Raw genomic sequence first — 25,337 nt, forward strand, 5'->3', positions numbered from 1 at the left:
TGGATGGTTACAAACATCCTGTTAAAGCTACTGGTGTAAGGCTCACGAGAAGCGAAATGAATGATGATCAAAAGAAAGATTTCAAGAATCATCACAAATGCAGGACTGTTTTGCTGAATGCTATCTCTCATGCTGAGTATGAGAAGATATCTAACAGGGAAACGGCCCATGACATATATGAGTCCTTGAAGATGACTCATGAAGGAAATGCTCAAGTCAAGGAGACTAAAGCTCTTGCTCTAATCCAGAAGTATGAAGCCTTCAAGATGGAGGATGATGAAGATATTGAGAAGATGTTCTCAAGATTTCAAACTCTAACTGCTGGATTGAGAGTTCTGGATAAAGGCTACACCAAGGCTGATCATGTAAAGAAGATTATCAGAAGCTTACCCAGAAGATGGGGCCCAATGGTGACTGCATTCAAGATTGCGAAGAATCTGAATGAAGTTTCTTTGGAAGAGCTTATCAGTGCCTTGAGAAGCCATGAAATTGAGCTGGACGCAAACGAGCCTCAGAAGAAAGGTAAGTTTATTGCATTAAATTCTAATGTTAAAAAATGCACTAACGCTTTTCAGGCTAGAGAAGAAGATCCTGAAGAATCAGAATCTGAAGAAGAAGATGAACTGTCCATGATTTCCAGAAGGGTAAACCAACTCTGGAAGAGCAAGCAAAGGAAGTTCAGAAGCTTCAGAAGTTCAAAGAGATTTGAACGTGGAGAATCTTCTGGTGACAGAAGATCTGACAAGAAGAAGGCTGTCTGCTATGAGTGCAATGAGCCTGGACATTACAAGAATGAGTGTCCGAAACTTCAGAAGGAGAATCCCAAGAAGAAGTTTCATAAGAAGAAAGGTCTTATGGCAACATGGGATGATTCTGAATCAGAATCAGGATCAGACTCTAAAGGAGAGCAGGCAAACTTTCTGCTGATGGCGACAGAAGATGATGGATCAGAATCTACATCAGAATCAGATTCTGAAGAGGTATTTTCTGAACTATCTAGAGAAGAGTTAGTTTCCAGTCTAACAGAGCTTCTTGAATTAAAAGCTCATCTTAGTATCAAATACAAAAAGCTGAAAAAGCAATTTGAATTTGAAACTAAGAAGCTTAAGTTGGAAAATTCTGAATTAAAAGAAAAAGTTTTAAAATTATCCAATAATGTTGGATCTCCTTCTGATTCAGAAAAATCCACTCCTAGTCTGAATCATATTCTGAAAGAATATGATTTAAGTTTCAGGAAGTTCTTATCTAGAAGTATTGGCAGAAGTCAGCTAGCTTCTATGATATATGCTGTGTCTGGGAACAAGAGAGTTGGCATTGGTTATGAGGGTGAAATCCCATACAAGCTTGAATCTGTGGATGATATGAAAATATCATACAAGCCTCTGTATAACCAATTTAAATTTGGCCACTCCCATGATATTAAGCACACATCACATGCACAAAGTTTTCACATAACACACACCAAGAAGCATATGACACAACCTAAGAAATATCATGGAACTCAGAATAAGAAATATCATACTGTTCCTCCTGTTAAATATTTTGCTAAACCCAAGTTCAATCAGAACTTGAGGAGAACTAACAAGAAAGGACCCAAGAAATTGTGGGTACCTAAGGAGAAGATAGTTCCTGTTGCAGATATCCTTGGCGGCAAAGAGGACAGAAAGCAAAATGTCATGGTACCTGGACTCTGGGTGCTCGCGACACATGACGGGAAGAAGGTCTACATTCCAAGACCTGGTGCTTAAACCAGGTGGAGAAGTCAAGTTTGGAGGAGATCAGAAGGGCAAAATCATTGGCTATGGAACCATAAGTCTTGGTAACTCTCCTTCCATAACTAATGTACTTCTTGTAGAAGGATTAACGCATAACTTATTGTCCATAAGTCAATTAAGTGACAATGGTTATGATATAATCTTCAATCAAAAGTCTTGCAAGGCTGTAAGTCAGAAGGATGGCTCAATCCTATTTACAGGCAAGAAGAAGAACAACATTTATAAGATTGATCTTTCTGATCTTGAGAAGCAGAAGGTGACTTGTCTTATGTCTGTTTCTGAAGAGCAATGGGTCTGGCACAGAAGATTAGGTCATGCTAGTTTGAGAAAGATTTCTCAGATTAACAAACTAAATCTAGTCAGAGGACTCCCAAATCTGAAATACAAATCAGATGCTCTTTGTGAAGCATGTCAGAAGGGCAAGTTCTCCAGACCTGCATTCAAGTCTAAGAATGTTGTTTCTACCTCAAGGCCGTTAGAACTCTTGCACATTGATCTGTTTGGCCCAGTCAAAACAGCATCTGTCAAAGGGAAGAAATATGGATTAGTCATCGTTGATGATTATAGCCGCTGGACGTGGGTAAAGTTCTTGAAACACAAGGATGAGTCTCATTCAGTGTTCTTTGAATTCTGCACTCAGATTCAATCTGAGAAAGAGTGCAAGATCATAAAGGTCAGAAGTGATCATGGTGGTGAATTTGAGAACAGATTCTTTGAGGAGTTCTTCAAAGAAAATGGTATTGCCCATGATTTCTCTTGTCCTAGAACTCCACAGCAAAATGGAGTTGTAGAGCGAAAGAATAGGACTCTACAAGAAATGGCCAGAACCATGATCAATGAAACCAATATGGCCAAGCATTTCTGGGCAGAAGCAATAAACACTGCGTGTTATATTCAGAATAGAATCTCTATCAGACCTATTCTAAATAAGACTCCTTATGAATTGTGGAAGAACAGAAAGCCCAACATTTCATATTTCCATCCTTTTGGATGTGTATGTTTTATTCTGAATACTAAAGATCATCTTGGTAAGTTTGATTCTAAAGCACAAAAGTGTTTCCTTCTTGGATATTCTGAACGCTCTAAAGGCTACAGAGTATACAATACTGAAACATTGATTGTAGAAGAATCAATCAATATCAGGTTTGATGATAAGCTTGGTCTTGAAAAACCAAAGCAGTTTGAGAATTTTGCAGATTTTGATATTGATATATTAGAAGTTGAAGAACCAAGAAGCAAAGCTGCAGAAGCTGGCAGTCTCAGAAGCAATGGATCAGAAGATCAAGTTGCTGCATCTTTAGAGAATCTTAGGATTTCTGAAGAACCAACTATCAGAAGATCACCTAGACTTGCCTCAGCTCATTCAGAAGATGTGATCCTTGGGAAGAAAGATGATCCCATCAGAACAAGGGAATTCCTTAAGAACAATGCGGAATGTCAATTAGGTCTTGTTTCTTTGATCGAGCCAACTTCTGTTGATCAAGCTCTAGAAGATCCAGACTGGATAACTGCCATGCAAGAAGAACTAAATCAGTTTACAAGGAATGATGTATGGGACTTGGTTCCTAGACCAAAAGGATTTAACATCATCGGTACTAAGTGGGTTTTCAGAAACAAGATAAGTGAGAAAGGAGAAGTGGTAAGAAACAAAGCCAGACTGGTTGCTCAAGGTTATAGTCAGCAAGAAGGAATTGACTACACAGAAACCTTTGCACCAGTGGCCAGGTTAGAATCTATTCGTCTATTAATTTCTTTTGCCACTCAACACAACATCACTCTTTATCAGATGGATGTTAAGAGTGCCTTCTTAAATGGTTACATAGATGAAGAAGTTTATGTCCATCAACCTCCTGGTTTTGAAGACTCCATGTCTCCAAATCATGTTTTCAAATTAAAGAAATCATTATACGGATTGAAACAAGCTCCCAGAGCTTGGTATGAACGTTTGAGTTCTTTTCTTCTGGAAAATGATTTCACTAGAAGAAAAGTGGACACTACTCTCTTTTGTAAAACATTTAAAAAGGATATTTTAATTTGTCAAATTTATTTTGATGATATTATCTTTGGAACATCTAATGCTACACTTGGAAAGGAGTTTGCTGAGTCTATGCATGCTGAATTTGAAATGAGCATGATGGGAGAACTCAAGTATTTCCTTGGGATTCAAATCAACCAAACTTCCGATGGAACCTATGTTCATCAAACGAAGTATGTGAAAGAACTTTTGAAGAAGTTTAATCTTTCTGAAAGCAAAGAAGCCAAAACTCCTATGCATCCAACATGTGTACTGGGTAAGGATGAGGTAAGTAAGAAGGTAGATCAGAAGTTGTACAGAGGTATGATTGGATCTCTTCTATATCTAACTGCTTCTAGACCTGACATTCTCTTTAGTGTTTGCTTGTGTGCTAGATTCCAATCAGATCCGAGAGAATCTCATTTAACTGCGGTTAAGAGAATTCTGAGGTATCTGAAAGGTACTACTAATGTTGGTTTAGTTTACAGAAAATCTAAAGATTACAACTTAGTAGGATTCTGTGATGCTGACTATGCTGGAGATAGAATAGAAAGAAAGAGCACTTCTGGAAGTTGTCAATTTCTTGGAAGTCATCTGATCTCATGGTACAGCAAGAAGCAAGCTACTATTGCCCTCTCAACAACAGAAGCAGAATATGTTGCTGCTGCTGGTTGTAGCACACAAATGCTCTGGATGAGAAGTCAGCTGGAAGATTATCAGATATATGAGAGTAACATTCCTATTTTCTGTGATAATACTTCTGCTAAATGTTTATCTAAGAATCCTATTTTACATTCAAAAGCTAATCATATTGAGATTAAACATCATTTCATAAGGGACTATGTTCAGAAGGGTGTTATATCTTTAAACTTTGTGGATACAGACCATCAATGGGCTGATATCTTTACAAAACCCCTTGCTGAAGATAGGTTTAAGTTCATTCTGAAGAATATCAGTATGGATTTATGCCCAGAATGAGAAGATGAGAAGATCTTATGTATGAGTATGTTCTGAAATGAAACTGGATTTTTGTTTATAAGAAGTTCTGATTGAAATCAATTAGAAATTGTGATTCAGTTATTACTAACGTTTCATTGTCTAAGTTGATTCAGAATCTCTTTAAAAGCAAAACAGCTGTAACTGGCTATCCAGATGGTAAACACGTGTTCACTATTTCTGGACAAGCGTGCGTGCAGTTGAGGGGACGTCTACTTAGGTAACTGTGCAAATCTCGTCTTTTGTCATTATTATCTCTCCTCACGTCAAATAACATTAAATGCCATTCATCATTTCTTTTATTGTCCTTCTTTTCTTTTTATATTCCTCGAACGTTTCCCTCTTCTTTTCCCTCTATTTATTCTGTCATTTCGTTGCATTTTTTCAATAAGTCTTGGCTCTCTTTCTCCTTCTTTTTCTCTCTTGTCCAACAAAGTTTTTCTTTGGCATAAACCCTAGTTCATTCATCTTCAACCTAGCGTTCATCATGAATCCTTTCAACTCAATGAGAACGGATGGAAGGGTTATTCAGTTACAGGATGTGAAGCCTATCTTGGGAAGGCTCTCCAAGTCTCTTTCAAGACAGCTCTCTTCTTCAATGCTGTTATCAACATTTATCCAAAGGAAGAAGACCTTCTTGAGTCACTGGAGCCTGTTTGCAACATTAGCTCCCTGTCTATGAACTGTCCCTCACTTCCTCTTTGGTCTCTTGGATCTCTCCTACAGTGGAGGTTCTAGTCTGGACAGGCATGAAGAGTTTTCAAGCTTCCATGGCTGAACAAACTGAAGACCAGAGGGTTCTTGAGTTGTTTGTGCAGTCTTTGCGTAGGATAGAGTCCTAGGCTAGGGTTGTAGTCTTTGTGTCCTTGTAGTTTTCTTTCCTTGCTGCATCTGTTTTCCTGCATTCCTCTTTTGTAATCTTTCTCGTTGAAATCAATGAAAAGTTATTTATGTTTCTTTCCATTTGTCTCTTGCTTTACATCTGAATCTTTTATGCTTTTTGATGTTATGACAAAAAGGGGGAGAAATATATGATAAATGATATGATTAATATTATCAGTTACCGAGTAAAAAGACCCCACATTTACTAACAGAAGCTGCAAGCTTCATATGTTTTTAAGTTGTGTTGTTGCAGGAATCGAAGATTCAAGATCAACATGAGAAGCAACGAGATGAGCAAACGAGATGATGAAGCAACTCTTTAGAGAATTAAGCTCTTGGATTCTTGAAGCAAGCTGAGTGCTAGGAAGCTTCAGAATCAAAAGCAAGAAGAAAGAATGATCAGAAATAGCTCTTGGATTCTTGAAGCAAGCTGAGTGCTAGGAAGCTTCAGAATCAGAAGCAAGAAGGAAGAACGATCAGAAATTCTGATAATAGAATATGATCCAAATCACTGTCTATTTTCTCTGATACATTGTCTATTGGATCTGACATATTCTATATGGCCTATATGGCTCTGATACATATTTTGTGTTCTGATACACACTTTATGTTTTAACTCATTCATGCTGACTTTTGTCGTTTAGTTTTGTTCTGTAACATTTCAGGATGTAGAGATGCTCTGATGATGCTCTGGTACATTCAACAATGTTCTGATACAATCTAGCATGAAGTGATGTAAGAAGAAATTCAAAGCTCTGAAGCTATCCGAGGGAAGCAGAAATCAGAAGCTGTGAATGTTCTAAAGATCCAGAAAACTCAAGTTCTGAAGCGGTCCTAAATGGAAGCATAAATCAGAAGCTGTGAATGTTCTGAAGCTGTCCTAAATGGAAGCATGAATCAGAAGCTGTGAATGTTCTGAAGATCAAAGAAATTCAAGTTCTGAAGCTGTCCTAAATGGAAGCAGGAATCAGAAGCTGTGAGTGTTCTAGGGATCTAAAGAAATTCAAGTTCTGAAGCTGTCCAATGGAAGCAGAAGTCAGAAGCTATGAATTATCAAAAGCAAGAAGCTTATGTGATCGTCTCTACCGAAATAATCAGGGAAGTCTTTTATAATTAAAGTTCTTCGAGTATTTATTTCAGGGGGAGATTATTCATCTCAGGGGGAGATTTTTAATCTCATGGGGAGACATATTCACATGCTTATGCTATAGCTGTGTAATTTGTCTTTAGCCGTCTGCTCTCTCTGATCGCAAATTCATATCATTTATATATGTTTTTGTCATCATCAAAAAGGGGGAGATTGTTAGAACAAGATTTGTTCTGATCAATATTCTTAGTTTTGATGATAACAAGGATATGAATTTTGTGTGAGATAATGTGGTACTCTAATACATTGCAATTTCCATTTCAGGAAGTATATAAAGAGTATGCACAAATCAGCGCTCAGAAGCTTTGTCTCAGAAGGTTCAGCATGCAACATCAGAACATGGTCTGGCAAGACATCAGAAGATGGTCAAGGCAGAATCACAACATGGGTCTATGAAAGCATCAGAAGAACTTGAGGTCAGAAGCAGAAGCACTGAAGTTCTCATGGTATCACGCTCAGAAGCACTTCAAGGTCAGAAGACAAGAAGATGCTATGCACCAAGCTGTTTGACTCTGATGATATTCAAATATTATATTCAAACATCAGATCAGAAGAAAGTACAGGTGGCAGGCTACGCTGACTGACAAAAGGAACGTTGGAAGCTATTAAAGGCAACGTCAGTAGACACAGCGTGAACAAGGCTCGAGGTAGTTGACAAAAGCGTGAAACATTAAATGCAAAGCTGTACGGAACACGCAAAGCATTAAATGCGCTCAACGGTCATCTTCTCCAACGCCTATAAATATGAAGTTCTGATGAGAAGCAAGGTTACGAATTCTGAACGAAATTATTCTGAAAGACTTGCTGAAACGCTGTTCAATTCAAAGCTCAGAAACTTCATCTTCATCAAAGCTCACTACATTGCTGTTGTAATATATTAGTGAGACTAAGCTTAAACGTTAAGAGAAATATCACTGTGTAGCAACCTGCCCTAAAATTAATCTTTTTAGAGTCGCCACCTATTCTGAAGGGCGAATAGGAAACCCTACGCAGTTAAGAGATTCGGGGTAAGATACTATATTCAGGTCGAGGGAAGGTGTTAGGCACCCTCAACCCTTTCCTATGGTTTGCATTTTAATGATCAGGGTTTGTGGCAAAAGATAAAGAAATATGACAGACAGTGAATAGAGTTAAAGGCTAATTATTTGAACATGATTAGAGTTTGGAAGAGGGGGACTCGCCTTGTTTCCAAGTGCCTACGTATCTCCTTATGGAGAATCAGAGTCAACGTAGTTCGGGCCCAGGGTTGTACGCCTTAGAATTGAATTTGATGTGTTTTGAAGTTGTTTTGAAATGCGAAGTTCGAAGGTATTTTGAACTACCTTGTCGTAGTTGTGAACATCGCAATGTTTGAAGGGATAAAAATCCGTAGTAATGTGGTTTAGTGTATTTTAAGTGTTTTTAGGATTTGGGCGTACAACCCTGATTTTAATTTGTTACCATTAGCTGCAATAATCAATGGATTTGTTTACCATGGCTAACGGATTAAAGGGAGGATTGCTAACCACTATAATCGATAGATTGATTATCGCGAATAGCAAATGTGCGTATTTTAATTATCGTTACCCCTCATAATCGATATATTCGATTACAAATAATAACGAATTTGGATGAAGGGAAAATGCTAATCATTGTAACCAATAAGATGGTTAAAACCACTTGGCAAAATAAAGATTATTTTAATTTATAGGATTTGATTAATTAAATTAATCGATCATTAATCATCGCGACCAATAGATTTAGTCGAAACGAATAATAATTTAAATCCTAATATTTGGCCAAGGGCCAATGGGATTGAGCGAACCCTAATGGACGAATAAACCTTTATAGGGTTTTTCGTGATTTAATGCTAATTGAAATAAATTAACTCGAATAATCGAGATAATCAAGAAAATAAATCTGAATAACCATAACCCCAAATCCTAATTCCTTATTCTAATCCTAATTTATCTCTAATCAAATAAATCAATTAAACTAATCATTATTAATTAGTTTCTAATCTAAATAATTAAATAAATAAAACAAATAGAGAAACCTGGTATAGATCCTGTGTTGTGTGCCTGAGAGTGTCCACCGTAGGCCTGCATCTTCATGCGTGTTAGATCCAAATCTGGTATGATCCTGTGGCTGTGAGGCGAGGGGCATCATAGGGACACATGATATGGCATGCGCTGGATTCCAGATTTGTAACTCATAACAAAAATATGTCTTTGGCCAGGATCGATCCCAGCACCCTTGGCTTAGCAACAATTGACCCCACCACTACGCTGCAGTTAGTTAGTTGTTAGTATAACCACATAGAGCCAATCAATAAAGAAAAAAACCTGGTGGTTAGTGGAAGTCAAACGCAGACTTCAAGGTGTTCACACGCTGCCAATTACAGAGGAGAGAGAATCCACTTATGGTTGACCAGCCTATGAACTTCTTGCGCGCGTGTCGCTACCGCAAAAAATAGAATCAGAGTCGCCACTAATATATTCATCCCATCGCGGGAAAGGAATATCAGGAACCTAACTCGAAACAAGGACAAGGTCTTTCGACCAGAGAACAGGGCACGGGAGTCGGTTACGCGAGGGGAAGGTGCTAGCACCCCTCACGCCCATCGTACTCGATGGTATCCACCTATGTTTGTTTCTATCTAAAGGGTGTATCTATATCTAAAGCCTAAATGCGAATGCATGCAAAAGAAAAAAAAATACGGGGAAAAGAAGGAATTATTTACAAGTGTGTTCGCTTAGGCCCCGCGACCCAATGCCTACGTATCCTTTTCAGGAATCAGAACGACCGTAGTTCGGCTCCATAGTTTCCATTTGTTTTGTGTTTTTTAGTTGAACAGCGGTTAAGGTCACAATCCACGATGCTCGACCCTTGGAGACTTATACGCCTATTTTTGGAAAGGACTTAACTTGTTCTTATGTGCCTAACAAGGCAAAAGAAAAGCAAGAGTTTGGTTTGTGTCTTTTATTGTAATTCCACGATGACGAAGACCCTCTACAGGGCTTCGCATCGCTTCCTTACTCTGTTTTAAGTCAAAGCCTTTATTAATCATTTTGAATGTTTTCTGGTTGAGTATTTTTTAAGGGAGATTTACTTTGCGACTTAGATCATACCAAGAAAAAGAGTTTTGTTTTAGACTATTTAGAGAATGCACATCGAGGTCTACACCACAATCGATTCTCTAAATAACGGATAAGAAATACATCGAAATCTACATTCCAATCATTTTTTTTTCCGTTTAGTAGAAAAGAACGTACATCGGGGCCTACACCCCAATCATTTCTTTTCTACTAGGTGAGAAAGAACGTACATCGGGGCCTACACCCCAATCATTTCTTTCTCACTATACATCAGAAAAGTCACAGTGTGATCTTTGTCAGGTTTTTTTTATTAAGTATTTTAGAGTTGAAAAAGAAAAAGAAATGAAAGAGGGGCACTAACCTATTCTCTAATCTAATGTTATACACTAAATCCTATTTAAGATCTAAACTAATATCTAAAGGAAATATTAACTAAAAAGAAATGTTTAACATCTAAGGGCATTTTGGTATTTGCAAAATATAGAAAATAATCACAAAAAGCAAGAATTAAAATCTAAGCTAAACATGAAAATATTCAAAAGTACAATACTATTTTTATTCATGTCAAAGCTATTTTAGGATTAAAACTAAAAGACTATGTATTTTTTATTTATGAACCAATCACAATTCAAGAAAAAATCAACAATTAAGAATCTAAAAAAAAACTATGGAATCTAAAAATCTAATTGGTTAAGAAAATATATTTTGTCATATTTTTATTTAAGCAAAAAAAAAAAAACAATTAGTATGCAAAAAGAATAAAAGAGATAAAACTAATTTTATATTTTTATATATCGACAGGGGGGTATATCAGTAAACCAAAATATGAACTGGATTATGTTATAGCCAAAACATGGGCCCAAAACAGGGGGTGAGGTTAACAGTAGCGCCCAAGGCCCAAGAATCGGATGGGGGTGCATCAGTGAAACAGAGGTACAGTTCAGAAGATAGCATGGCCCAAAGCGCAAAAGGGCCCATCCTCACCACAATTGATTCAATTCACCTTTTGTTCTATTTTTAATTTCATTTTCAGCAAGTATTATTCATCATATGGTTCACTTACATGAAAAATGCTACGTGACATCGTGACATGTAAAATACACACACAGATCAATTGGTCAAATAAGCTTTAAGTCACAAGAGGACAAAAATATCGTAAAAGCCAATCAGAATGCAACATCACACAAGCCAATCATCTGAATAAAGACAAAATGGAATCAATTGGAAAATGCAAACCAACAAGAATGCGCCACGTATGCCATCGGAGAGAAATAATGCAAAACAAACACAGACGCCGGAGACGAACTCCGGTCGTCCTCTCCGGCGAACTCCATGGTGGCGACCAGCAAATTTCTCAGAAACTTACGAAACCGGCATGAATCAACTCAGATTTCCGCGTAGAATACAGATCCACGATTATATTTCTCAGATTCTAACTCTACTGCACAAACCGAACCATATCTCATAACACCTATCCAAACTAAACTCCACGAGAACGAAAGGTTCCCAAAACGCACTGTTCAATCATTTTAATAGCAAACAAACTCGCATATGTTGCAATCCAGTCAAGCGTCAAAGAATTCATGTAGAGCAAACAGTCCACAACAAACAGGTGCATACAAGTTTATGGCATGAAGCTATGATGCTAAGGATTTTTAGAGAACTCACCTGAAAAGCTCTTGATTCACAGTGAGAAAACTTTGCGATCTTCCTCGCTGTGTAAATCCAGAAGATGATGTTGACACGCTCAGCCTCTTGTTTCCAAACTTTGAGAAGCAAATTCCACGTTGAATCTTGGATCGCTATGCGTAGAACTGATGATGAAGACCGGAATCGGAACGTAGCCGGAGTTGTGCAAGATGAGATGGAGTGAGGAAAGTATTGAGGCGACGACGGGAAGATGATAATAGTGGTGGCAACTGTGACACGGAGGAGATGAAGATGGTGAAAGTGAGTGAAGCTAGGGTGAAGATTGGGGTGGTTGTAGGTGGTTACGGTGGAGAGAGGAATGAGAGAGAGAGTTTGTTATGGTGGAGGGAGGGTTGAGAGAGAGTTTGTTACGTGAGAGAGAGAGGAGAGTGATGTGAGAGTGAGGATAAGAATGTGAGAAAAAAAATCCATCCTGCAATTGTGAAGAGTTTTGCTCTTTATAGTGTGAGTGTGTATGGTTGTGTTTGGTGTGGTGAGAAGTAGTGGATCTTTTCTCTACAAAACTTAGGGAACACGCAAGTTTCTTTTTGGTAAACTCTCTCACGCTTTTGGATGGCTCAGACTGATGCATGGTTCGTTATGGAAGTACCGGATGCTGCTTACGTATACACTGCTGCCACTTATCTCATGCCAAGCCTTTTGCAAAACAAACTGTGCAGCCCTCTTTGTGGGCTCATAGATCCTTTCATGACTCATCATTTGACACAAATAAGGGCTCATAACGCAGGGGACATGGGATAGAGCCCTTTTTATGTTGATGCTTTGGAGAGAAAACAAGTGTAACACATTCAAAATCAGCTTGCAAACCGAATGATTCCCCACTGCATACCCAGGGCATCCGTGACCTAGCTTCTGGCCCTTATTCTTTGGCAAAAGTTAACTTGATCAGGGCACGACTTCCAGACCATATATCTCGCCTATCACTTGTTCAATTGATATAGTATATGGCTTAATGGAAAGGAGACGTGGCAAAGAGTAATATGGCTCCACACTCATTCTCAATGGACTTTTGTAGACTTTAATAATCAGCATTAAAAGTAGTCTGCCAAGTGTTCGACGTAATGTCTCATGCATGCCATGGGTTTTGACTCCTGTACTTGGCAACGCGTGATTTGATGAAGAGATGACTTTGAGCCCTTATATTTTGATCAATACGTATTCAATCAACACAACCCATAGCCCATTGGGAAGAACACATGGCAAGGAAGATAGAGACCTCAATAATTCCTTAAAAAGATCTTTAGAATTTCCTGAAACTCAATTGGAAAATGGCACACTACATGTTTGAGCAAATGCTTGCGCTAGCATGACAACTTGTCTGGAAGCTTGACTTGACTCAGTGAAAATCTTCAGACTTTGCATCTCTGTAACTCACGAACCATGCTTCAAATGGAAAAATACTCAACTACAAATTTGTTCATTTCCATGAGATGAACAATATTGATGTTGAACATTTTCTGAAATAATGCATAGATCCACGTGAAATCAAGCTGGGAAGTGAACTGGTCAACCATTCTCAAAATTTCAGAAATTTCACTAAGTGTAGAAGTTTCTATTTTAGGATTTTCTCATTTTAACTAACTTTCCCAAAACGGTAAATTTTAGCTAAAACTTGATTTTATTCATTTCATTGACTTTCTTTGACCGATCCTCCACCAAAAGTCAATATTTGACAGTTTGACCTTGACTTTGACCAAAAAGTCACCTGTTTTGATTTTCTCCGATTCCAGATGAATTTCCCGATTAAATCGTTTCTGACCCAATTCTCAATCAATCTTCAACCAAAGAGGCTTCAATGAATATTTCTTCCAGGAAGCCATATTTCACATCCATAACCACTTTCCTGATTAAATTTTGACCAGAAATTCAATAGGGTTGACTTTGGTCAGAAAACCCTAATTTGACGATCTTGATGAATCTGAAGCCTGTATCATTTAATCAGAGCCCTGTCTTGGAGAGAGTGAAATCCTGATCTTTAGGGGAACCTCCATGAGAACAGTATTGTGCAGTCAAGTCCTCAATCTTTCTCTTTTGCTCACAGATACCCCACACATTGAACCTCTTTTTCACCGGTTTTCTCGAACAGTAACAATGATATGAATGAATGGCCTATATGAAGCATGTATATGAATGTGACGTGAAAGCCAGTCAGGAATAAATATGGGCAAATTTTGGGGTGCAACAGCTGCCCCTATTCAATCTTCTTAAACCCGTATGTACGAACGACACAAGTTCTGGACATTTGAGGTGTAAGTGGATTGAATACCAAAGAACCCAAAAATTTGCGCTCAGGAATAACAACTCTGAGGTGGTATTTTGCAATTTTGATTTTGAGAAGGGACACCAGTTACTACTGATTCCAAACAGGGGATACTATTAAATGCCTGATATAAACAAGAAGCGCCAGTCAACTACTGGACATTCGCCGATAACAACCGGGTTTTGAAGGAAAGGACCAATAACAATCAGACCTAACCAAAGGATGTCTGTAACAACAGGACTTTAAAGGAACAGACTAGTAACAACTAGAACTGACCAAAGGATGCCTGTAACAACAGGACTTTAAAGGAACAGACTAGTAACAACTAGAACTGACCAAAGGATGCCTGTAACAACAGGACTTTAAAGAAACAGACTAGTAACAACTAGAACTGACCAAAGGATGCCTGTAACAACAGGACTTTTGCTGGTAACAACCAAACTTTAAAGGAAAGGACTAATAACAATCAGACCTGACCAAAGGATGCCTGTAACAACAGGACTTTAAAGGAACAGATTAGTAACAACTAGAACTGACCGAGGATGCCTGTAACAACAGGACTTTAAAGGAACAGACTAGTAACAACTAGAACTGACCGAGGATGCCTGTAACAACAGGACCTTGACTGGTAACAACCAGATTTTGGAAGGATAGGACTAATAACAACCAGACCTAACTGAAAGATGCCTGTAACCACAGGACTTTTTGAGAAAGATGCCAATAATCATTGGACTTGACAGGAGGAAACTGGTAAAGACTGGACCCTTGCTGGGGATATACTACCTCGTGTTTCTGAAGCATATACAAACTTATGCATTGATGCATGTTTGAATTTTTCCATGACGTAATGCTCCATATTCATGGAAATGCTACGCTTTTTGTAGATGCAATGTGAATGCGATGGTTACTAAATGCAAACGAGGATGAATGAACATCAAAGAGGGCCCTTTTGTCTGAAGAACTCTGTGGGGACCCTTTTTGCTTTCTTGACTTTGTAAGGCCACCAGCTGGTTTCCTGGACGACCCCCAGTATGTCGCTTCTATAGTGGAGAACTTACACCAGAGGGGTCGTATCGTCATCTTGTTTGGAAACCTTGAAGATTACACCTCCTCTTTTTGAACTTCCAGATCTTTGTCGAAGACTAAGGGAATCTAATCAACACTGCGGAGCATTTGAATCTTGGATGAGAGTTCCCCAGAGAAATAAACTCTGGTATTCGTGGGAAAGGAGACTTTTGGGTTCCATATCGACAGAGATGTTTGGTTGAAGCGTAGGTACTGGCATCCGACTGTGCTGAACGATCGGAGATTCCTGCAAAACAAATCAAGCAAATGTGCCCCAGGTATGATGGCTCTACCTCGTCCACCATCCCAAGTACTCAAAATTTTTAAGCAATTCTATCTGTTTTAGATCATGTTCTTTTTGTAGGACTTCGATGTTAGAAATGCAATGCTTACCAAAATAATTGGACGTTTTTGTAAACAAAACGGTAAAAGTAAAATGGTGTAAAAACAAAAATTTGAGTGAAATATCTTTTTATTAATGAGGAAATAAATGCCTAACATAGGCGAGTACATCAGGAAGCGGCCTCCTTAAGGAGGTGGGCCACCAAAAAAAAGGAAAACAAACATCATTTACAAACATGGCAACGTAAGAAAAGATTCCATTGGGTTCCAATCTTGCTATGCCTTGCAGATCTTCCATATTCCTTCTATTTTGCTTTCAGAAATGGATGAATAAATTTGATCCTTTACCCTTCTGAGTCCTCCAATTGTGGTGACTAACTATGCTCGAGGATCCAATGCACGACGCAGTCATTCGCTTTTCGTCCCTCTTTTGCCTGGACTGCCCTTTCGGGTTTTCAATCCACCAGGACCCCTTTTTTGCCTAAGTCGCCCTTTCGAGTTTTCAACTTAGCGGGTGTACTTTATTTCTTTTTCATTCTTTTTCCTGATCTTTTCCTTTTCTTTTATTTTTATTTCTGATCAGGTTTATGCGAAGTATTTTTTAACTGCGTCGGCATTCACGGGAAGTGGGAAGTCTTCGCCATCCATAGTTGAGAGGATCATGGCGCCACCTGAGAAGACTTTCTTTACAACATAAGGCCCTTCGTAATTCGGAGTCCACTTTCCCCTAGGATCGTTATGAATAGGCAGGATCTTCTTGAGCACAAGGTCACCAACCTGAAAATGTCGAGGACGAATCTTCTTGTCGAAGGCTCTCTTCATCTTCTTTTGATAGGCTTGCCCATGGCATATGGCTGCTAGCCTCTTTTCATCAATGAGGTTCAGTTGATCAAATCTGGTCTGGACCCAATCAGCTTCACTGAGCTTCACATCTGTTAATACCCTTAATGAAGGAATCTCAACCTCAACCGGAAGAATCGCTTCCATGCCATATACTAATGAGAAGGGAGTTGCCCCTGTGGATGTACGCACCGAGGTACGATAACCATGTAAAGCAAAGGGCAACATCTCATGCCAATCCTTATAAGTGACCACCATCTTTTGCACAATCTTCTTGATGTTTTTATTGGCCGCCTCAACTGCGCCATTCATCTTTGGCCGATACGGGGAGGAGTTATGATGCGTAATCTTGAAATTCTCGCATAATTCTTTCACCATCCTATTATTGAGGTTGGATCCATTATCAGTGATAATTCTCTCAGGAACCCCATAACGACAAATTATATGGTGCTTGATGAAGCGAGTCACTACTTGCTTGGAGACGTTTGCATAAGACGCAGCTTCAACCCACTTGGTGAAGTAGTCAATAGCAACGAGGATGAAACGATGTCCATTAGAGGCGGTGGGCTTAATTTCCCCAATCATATCGATGCCCCACATAGCAAATGGCCAAGGAGATGTCAAGACATTCAGAGGAACCGGAGGTACGTGAACCCTATCTGCATATACTTGACATTTGTAACATACCACCACATGGTTGAAACAATCATGTTCCAAGGTAGACCAATAATAACTTGCTCTCAATATTTTCCTAGCCATGGTGTGTCCACTAGCATGTGTACCAAAAGATCCTTCATGCACCTCTTGCATGATCTTTGCTGCTTCGTGTCTATCCACGCATCTGAGCAACACAGAATCAAAATTCCTTTTGTACAACACACCTCCAGCAATGAAGAACTTGGCAGATAGTCTCTTCAGAGTTTTCCTATCTGTGAGGGAAGCACCCTCAGGATACTCTTGGGTCTCCAGAAATTTCTTAATGTCATAAAACCATGGTTTCTCATCAGGCACATTATCAATGACGCCACAGAATGCAGGTTCGTCCAACCTTTTGATCACAATTGACGGCGCTTCATTGTCCCATTTGACTTTGAACATGGATGCTAAAGTGGCCAAAGCATCAGCCAAGTGATTTTCCTCTCGAGGGATGTGATCGAAGGTGATCTCATCAAAGTATTGAGCCAATTTCACCACATGTTCTCTATAGGGAATCAAGTTGGGGTGGCGTGTTTCCCAATCTCCGTTGATCTGACTAATCACCAAAGCAGAATCTCCATAAACTGCGAGATTTTTAATCCTCAAATCAATGGCCGCCTCAATACCATATATGCAAGCCTCGTATTCAGCCACATTATTAGTACAATCAAAACAAATCCTGGCCGTAAATGGAATATGAAAACCTGTTGGAGAAGTAAGCACAGCCCCAATACCATTACCCAATGCATTAGAGGCACCATCGAACACGAGCGTCCATCGCGCCCCTGGTTCAGGTCCTTCCTCTTGATCTTGACTTTTGGAAGTTTCTTCCACGCACATTATATCTTCATCGGGAAACTCAAAGTACATAGACTGGTAATCGTCCACAGGTTGATGTGCAAGATAATCAGCAATTATACTACTTTTAATGGCCTTCTGAGTAGTGTATTGGATGTCATATTCTGTCAAGATCATTTGCCAACGGGCAATCCTCCCTGTCAATGCCGGTTTCTCAAATATATATTTGATTGGGTCCATCTTTGAAATCAATAAAGTGGTGTGAGTCAACATATACTGTCTCAGTCGGCGAGCAGCCCATGCCAAAGCACAGCAAGTTTTCTCGAGTAGTGAGTATCTTGATTCACAATCGGTAAACTTTTTGCTAAGGTAATAAATTGCGTGCTCTTTTCGACCGGACTCGTCATGCTGACCCAGCACACACCCCATTGAATTCTCGAGGACTGTCAGGTACATAATCAAAGGTCTACCTTCCACTGGAGGCATGAGGATTGGAGGCTCTTGCAAATACTCTTTAACCTTATCAAACGCCTTTTGACAATTGTCATCCCACTTTATTGCCTGATTCTTTCTCAATAGCTTGAAGATAGGTTCACACGTGGCGGTAAGGTGTGAGATGAACCTTGCAATATAATTTAACCTTCCCAAGAATCCACGAACCTGTTTCTCAGTTCTCGGCTCAGGCATCTCTTGTATAGCTTTTACCTTGGCGGGATCGACCTCGATACCCCTTTCACTTACGATGAAACCAAGCAACTTTCCTGATCTCACTCCGAAAGTGCATTTATTGGGATTCAACCTTAACCTGAACTTTCTTAACCTTTCGAACAATTTCTTCAGGTGAACAAGGTGCTCCTCTTCTGTATGGGACTTTGCGATCATGTCATCCACATAGACCTCAATCTCTTTATGAATCATGTCGTGAAACAAAGTCACCATAGCTCTTTGATAGGTTGCCCCAGCATTCTTTAATCCAAACGGCATGACCTTGTAACAAAAGGTGCCCCAAGGCGTAATGAATGTTGTCTTTTCCATGTCCTCGGGCGCCATCTTTATTTGATTGTAACCAGAAAAACCGTCCATGAAGGAGAAAACTGAGAACTGAGCAGTATTATCTACCAATACATCAATGTGAGGAAGCGGGAAATCATCCTTCGGGCTCGCCCTATTCAGATCTCGATAGTCGACACACATTCGTACCTTCCCATCTTTCTTAGGTACAGGTACAATGTTGGCGACCCATGGTGGATAAACTGTTACAGCAAGAAAACCTGCGTCAAACTGCTTCTGAACCTCTTCTTGGATTTTCTTGGACATATCAGGACGTGTTCTCCTGAGTTTCTGTTTGACGGGCGGAGAATTTTCTTTAAGGGGTAGCCTGTGCACAACAATATCAGTATCTAATCCAGGCATGTCTTCGTAAGACCATGCGAAGATGTCAGAATACTCCTTCAACATTCCAATCAACTTTTCTTTCACATTCTCTTTCAAAGAAGCCCCTATTTTAACCTCCCTTCTCATCTCTTCGGTGCCAAGATTCACCGTCTCAATAGGCTCTTGATGTGGCTCGATCACTTTCTCTTCTTGTTTCAACAATCTGGCCAACTCATCAGGCAATTCACAATCTTCTTCATCCCCTTCTTCAGCGGTGTAGATAGGATTGTCAAAGTCATAACGAGGCATAGCAAGATCGTTACCAACAGAATCTGGAGGAGAAGTGGATCTGCATGAATTATGATTTATGCTTTATTTTAGAGTGGAGGGAAGATGATGAATAAGAAACGTTGCCATTTTTATTATATTTTTTTTTATTAATTTAAAACAAATATAAAGTAAAAACTGAAAGACAGGGAGCAAAATATTTGAATGCAAAAACGTCCTTTTATTAATGGTTTTAACATTGAAAAACAACAAATGATGCCCTACATGTGTTCACTGTATCTTGGGCAGAACACAGGAATTATTGTATGATAAACAAAAACAGACAGTATTACTCTTGATCAGAAGCAATTGAGATGATGTCCTCGGAAGACCAGTTGAGAAGTTTCTGTCCTGGGACACACGGCTTGATCCATTCTTCAATGTCATAATCGCTATCCATATCATCATCGGCAGCACAAATATGATCCTTGACGATGCCAGCACTAGAGAACTTGATCGGAACGAAGGTTCCGGGCTTCTTGGAGGCCTTATTAGATGAACTCTGACCCATCTGATATCCAATCCCACATTTATCCTGCTTGACTGGTAGATCCAAGACTCGACCCCATCCTTCAGGATGACCAGATTCAACCACAGCTTTAGCTTCCTTTAGTGAAGACATGGGAGCCTCCGACTTCTTGTTTTCAACATAAGGGATCTTGATAGTCTGGACAGCCTCAAAGGCTTGGCAAGGCGTCTCGTGGACCTCTCCTTCCACCTCAATATACCTGAAGGACGCAAGGTGGCTTACCACGTGTTCTTCCTCCCCACATATTGTGACTATCTTTCCTTGAATTGCGAATTTGAGTTTCTGATGCAATGTGGAAGTCACGGCCCCAGCAGCATGGATCCATGGACGTCCCAGGAGACAACTGTAAGATGGGTGGATATCCATCACAAAGAAAGTAATAGTGAAGAGCTGAGGGCCTATCATTATTGGCAAGTCAACCTCCCCAAATACTGATCTCCTTGACCCATCAAAGGCTCTCACCGTCAATTCACTCGGCCTTATCTCGACACCAGAATAATCTAGCCTCATCAAAGACGACTTCGGTAATACATTCAGAGAAGATCCATTATCCACGAGAACACGAGATAACATAGTCCCTTTACATTCCACTGATATATGCAAAGCTCTATTGTGGTTTCTACCTTCGGAGGGAAAGTCTGCATCTGTGAATCCCAATCCATTACCAGCATTGATGTTTGACACCACCCCTTCAAGTTGATTCACCGAGATCTCTGGAGGGACGAAAGCAGTACTTAAAAGTCTCAACAAAGCGTTTCGATGTGTCTCCGGACACAAGAGCAACTGCAAGATCGAAATCTTTGATTGAGTTTGACTCAATTGGTCAACCACTTTATACTCACTTTTCTTGATGATCTTTAGGAATTCTTCCATCTCTTTGGCCACAGTGTCCTCAGAGTTAGAGCTTTGCCCCTGGTCCACTGTATCCTCTACCACTCTTTTCCCTTTTGCTTGAGCTAGAGCTTCCGTATTGTCATCGCGAGTATTCTGGGGAGGATTGAAAATACGACCACTTCTTGTCATTCTTCCAATGCCAACAACATTATCAACATCTTCTTTCTCAACCGGTGCTTTAATCTCATACTTGGCCCCTTGGTAGAAAACTTCTCCGCCATAATTCCATGGGACTGCTTTCTCACTAGTATATGGGATGGGACCAGGCAACGTGATGACCAAAGGCGGCGCTCTGGCAGGAATCGGGATCTTAGTAGGAGTATACGGGATGGATAGCACATTGATTTCATTCTTGACTGACTTTGGATGTCGCACATGCTCAAACTGTAGATACCCACTATCTATCAACTGTTGAATCCCATCTTTCACCTTGACACAAACTGAGGAGGTGACCATACAATCAGTACAGAATTCTCCACAACCAGTGTATAGTCTCATCCTCAATAATTCCTTCTTCAATAATGGCAACAACGATCCCAATTCGATAACATCCTTGACCAAGTAAATGTCTTCAACAATATCGATGGCATTTGCGGCATGAGTTCCATGGGAAGGCATAGGGTTCTGTACAACGTTAGGTCCTTGAGTAGGGGTGAACTCAATAGCTTTTGAATCGAGCAGATCCTGTACTTTATGCATGAATCCTATGCAATGTTCAATATCATGACCAGCAGCCCCAGAATGAAACTCACAGTGGGCATTAGCATCATAGTTAGGAGGAAGCTTAGCAGGTGGAGGGCCCATGGTACGAAGTTGCACCAAGTCCCCATGTAAGAGATGAGCGAGTAATTGTGCATATGTCATAGGTATGGGATCAAAAATTCTTGGTGGCCTCGACTTTTGCTGATACTGACGTGGGGGATGCCTCTGCTGTTGTTGTGGTTGTTGTTGAAGAGGAGTACTCGGTATAGTAACAGCGGCCACCTGTTGATAAACATGGCTTTTACCTTTACCATAGTAAGCAGCACTCGTTTCACCTTCTCTCTTCTTAGTAAATCCGTTATATGGTTTCTTCCCTCCTGCCCCAGAAGAGGAACTAGCAGCACTTGGATTCTGTATTCTACCAGCCTTAATCCCACTTTCAATTCGCTCACCAATCATAACCAACTCGGCAAAACTTGAGGATGCAGAGCAGGCGGAGTAGTATTGGCCCTCCAGAGTGTTGGTGAACAAGTCCATCATTTCTCTTTCCAACATAGGTGGCTGGACTCTAGCTGCCAACTCGCGCCATTTTTGTGCATATTCTTTGAAGGACTCATTAGCTTTCTGGGATAGATTCTGTAACTGAGTGCGATTTGGTGCCATGTCAACATTATACTCATACTGCTTTATGAAAGCATCAACCAGGTCCCTCCAACTTCGGATATTAGCTCTCTCCAATCTCATATACCATTCCAAGGATGCCCCAGTCAGGCTATCTTGGAAGAAGTGCATCAACAATCCTTCATCCTCAGAGTACACATATATTTTGCGATAGTAAGCTCGGACATGCGTCTTAGGACACGTGTTCCCCTTGTATTTCTCGAAGTCGGGTACCTTGAATTTCGGTGGCACACGGACGCCAGGAACTAAACCCAAGTCATTGATATCCATACCCAATCCTTGGCCTTCCATTGCCCTCATCCTTTCCTCCAGACCTCTAAACATCCTTCCAGCATCCTGTGGGAATCCCCATTCACTTTCAGGAAACAAATCCTCGTGTCAGTCCTCTTCCAACACGGGGATAGCAGCAGCCCTTCTGATCTGTTGTGTGGTATGTCCTTCAAGGGTAGGCTGGGGAGGCCCACGGGGATTACCTTGATTAGCAGCAGGAGGAATTACACCAGGTCCTCCGATCACAGGTTCACCATTGACACGAATATCAGCAGGATTTCTTTGCGGAGGGTCCGCGACAACCTGAGCAACTGTGTCCATCCTGATTCTGAGTTCTTCTTGGCGATCAGCCATGTTTTGCATGACTTCCATGAACTGAGCCATCTGAGCAGTAACCTGAGTTCTCATCTGGATAAGATCGTCCCTTAACTGATCCATTTGCAGTGAGTGATTAGCCCTTGTGTAGTAGCGATGTGTAGGCGGAGGTGCAATTGCTGAAAGAGAAAACCTGATCAGTCAGATAAGAACACCATCTGATGTACCTGTTTGTGCATGATGTGCATGAGGTGCATGTGTGCATATGATGTGAGGTGCCATTTTCAGAGTATCCAAAATCGAATTGATGGTCAAGAACAAATAACAACGTGATGAGAGAGATATCAAGTGAAAACGGAAAGCAATTCATTTCATTCATAACAGCTCCCTAAGGCGGGTAGGTTCATACACAAATAACAATGTTTCAATATAAAGAACATTAGAGACCCCATCCAACAAATCTGGTGGTTATCTACAAACAAATTCAATTATCAATTCATCTCAATGTAGAACAAAGGTCCTCCTTGTCTGAAATGGGCGTCACTCCACTTCTTTGTTTCGTCAAAGAGCTTCTTAGTCGCCTCCCGATCTCTTCCTTTGACAAGGCTTTGGATCACTTCATCCTTTCGGAATAACTGCGTGTCTAGATTCTTGCAGCAATCCCTAAGTTCGTCACACCCTTTGCATTCTGGGATATAGGTCTTCTCAAGTGCACTTGCTTCACTCATCATTTGATCTCTAAGCTTGACATTCTCTTCAGCTAGTCGGGCGGTGCGGAGGTGACTTCCTTTCAGTTGGGTCTCAACTGTTATTCTCTGAGCGGTCTCTTCTTCCAGTTTCTTCTTCATGGTCCTCAACTCATATTTGGTTTCTTTCTCCAGTCGGAGCTTGTGGGCTTTCAGGTCTTCTTGGTACTCTCGTCTGAGCTTCTCTTTTTCTTCCTTTATAGTCTTCTCTATAACCTTTTGAGGGTCTTCAGTAGGAGCAGCAACAACTATTCCGTCCTTTTCAGTTCTAACCCTCTTCCTGGCTTGAGAAGACTCTCCTTTGAGAGTTTTAAGTTCACGGGCCAGTTCATTCTTTGTCTATTTAAGGAAATAGCGCTTCAAATCCATATCTCTATCTTTCTCTTTCAGTCTCAAATTGGCGACGCGGACCTGGTCAAAACGTTCCCTTGATACCATAGCTTCTGATATCTTCGGGGGTTGTGCATACAAGAGAGGAACTTCCGGGAATGGTAACAAAAGTGTCTTGACTCTCTCCTTAACCCACTCGGTGTAGGGCTCCATAGCAATGGCATTCTTGGCTCCCAGAGTGGATCTCTCACCTATATGAATGTTATTCCAGGCCTTCCTGATTTCCTCAAGCGCTACAGGGTCAGCTCTCTTTTCAAAGTACACGGATTGGTAAATCTCTCTATCCGAAGGCCCACTCTTCATGGTATAGCCCAACTGACGAAGAGCTAGAACTGGGTTGTAGTTAATACATCCTCTTGTCCCAATGAGCGGGACGTTACCAAAGTTTCCGCACCTGATAATGACTTCAGATATGCCCGTTCGGAATTGATACCATACGATGTCGTTTGCAGTAAGTCCCATGACTCTCTGAGACCATTTCTGAGTAGAGGTAACAAACGGACCACTAGCAGGCAAGTGAGATTTGAACCATTTATATAACAGCGGCAAGCAACCTCGAATAGCCCCCCTTTTACCATGCCGCGAGTGAATGGAATAATATGTGTCAGCCAATAGGGTGGGTATTGGATTCTTGTCCATAAAAAGACATATAGCAGCCAAATCAACGAACTTGTGAATGTTGGGGAACATCACAATTCCATAGATCAGAGCGGCCAAAATAGCATTGAAAGCCTCCCATATTCCTTTGTCAGCAAATTCTTGAGCTTTTTCAACCAGGAAACTCATGTAGAAGCCATGAGTATCACCATTCTTCTTCCAGTTATCATGAACATCTCCCAAGCTCAAATAAAGAGCGTTGGCAATGTAATCCAACCTAGGTTTCTCCGGGACACAAACAAAAGGCACTCTGTGTTGAATCTTGATGTTGAGGAGGTAAGAGTACTCTTCGAGAGTGGGAGCTAGCTGATAATCTGAAAATGTGAAACAACGGATATCTGGGTCGTAGAACTGAAGAAGAGTGGATAAGGCCCATTCGTCGACACGCGAGTACAGAAGAGATAATATGTTGCCATAATTGTCACTGAACACTGTTTCATTATGACTAGTGACCAATTCACCCAATTGTCCCAATTGAACCATACCCTCGCGATGGAAAGTATAAGTGTGTGTGCGCCTTGTAGCTCCTTGATTGACGGTCACGTTGTTATCCATTCTTGACAGAGATTGATATTTTCTGGATACCCTGAAAAATGACATGCACATGAGAATTAACTTTTTTTCTTTTCTTTCTTTTCTTTCTTTTTTCTTCTCTTTTTTTTTTCTTGAAATTTAAACATGCTATGATGAAAATGATGCAGATTGGGTCCCCACGACATAGAGGGACCAAGGCAATGATTCTGAGCAAGAAGATATCATAGGATCAAAGGTCCGGCATAGAGCAGAGAACCAGAAGAACCATAATCATCAATAGAACCAAATAGTCAACAACAGAACCAAATAGTCACCA

At 40.4% G+C, this 25,337-nt stretch overlaps 2 protein-coding genes across 2 annotated transcripts; both read right to left on the minus strand.

Annotated features, from left to right (window-relative positions):
• Nucleotides 1-19,592: 19,592 nt before the first annotated feature.
• Nucleotides 19,593-22,400, minus strand: LOC131624645 (uncharacterized). Its single transcript, XM_058895583.1, has one exon. It carries the CDS (start codon nt 22,398-22,400, stop codon nt 19,593-19,595), a length of 2,808 nt encoding a protein of 935 aa, XP_058751566.1.
• An 87-nt stretch (nt 22,401-22,487) lies between these two features.
• Nucleotides 22,488-25,042, minus strand: LOC131624647 (uncharacterized). Its single transcript, XM_058895584.1, has 3 exons — nt 23,876-25,042; nt 23,479-23,779; nt 22,488-22,873 (listed from the first exon to the last, which is right to left on the minus strand). The coding sequence occupies exons 1-3, from the start codon at nt 25,040-25,042 to the stop codon at nt 22,488-22,490; spliced, it is 1,854 nt and encodes a 617-aa protein (XP_058751567.1).
• Nucleotides 25,043-25,337: the final 295 nt, after the last annotated feature.

The sequence above is a fragment of the Vicia villosa genome, unplaced genomic scaffold (assembly GCF_029867415.1).
Source record: "Vicia villosa cultivar HV-30 ecotype Madison, WI unplaced genomic scaffold, Vvil1.0 ctg.000146F_1_1, whole genome shotgun sequence".
Taxonomy (NCBI): Eukaryota; Viridiplantae; Streptophyta; class Magnoliopsida; order Fabales; family Fabaceae; genus Vicia; species Vicia villosa.

Excerpts from the sequence above, each read along its gene's own strand:
- LOC131624647 (XM_058895584.1), bottom strand. The coding sequence starts at position 25,042 with ATGGATAACAACGTGACCGTCAATCAAGGAGCTACAAGGCGCACACAC. Across the intron at positions 23,780-23,875 it reads CGAAGATATCAGAAGCTATG|ACAAAGAATGAACTGGCCCG; the intron begins GTATCAAGGGAA and ends TTCCTTAAATAG. Across the intron at positions 22,874-23,478 it reads TGAGACCCAACTGAAAGGAA|CAATTGCACCTCCGCCTACA; the intron begins GTCACCTCCGCA and ends TTTCTCTTTCAG.
- LOC131624645 (XM_058895583.1), bottom strand. The coding sequence starts at position 22,400 with ATGGAAGGCCAAGGATTGGGTATGGATATCAATGACTTGGGTTTAGTT.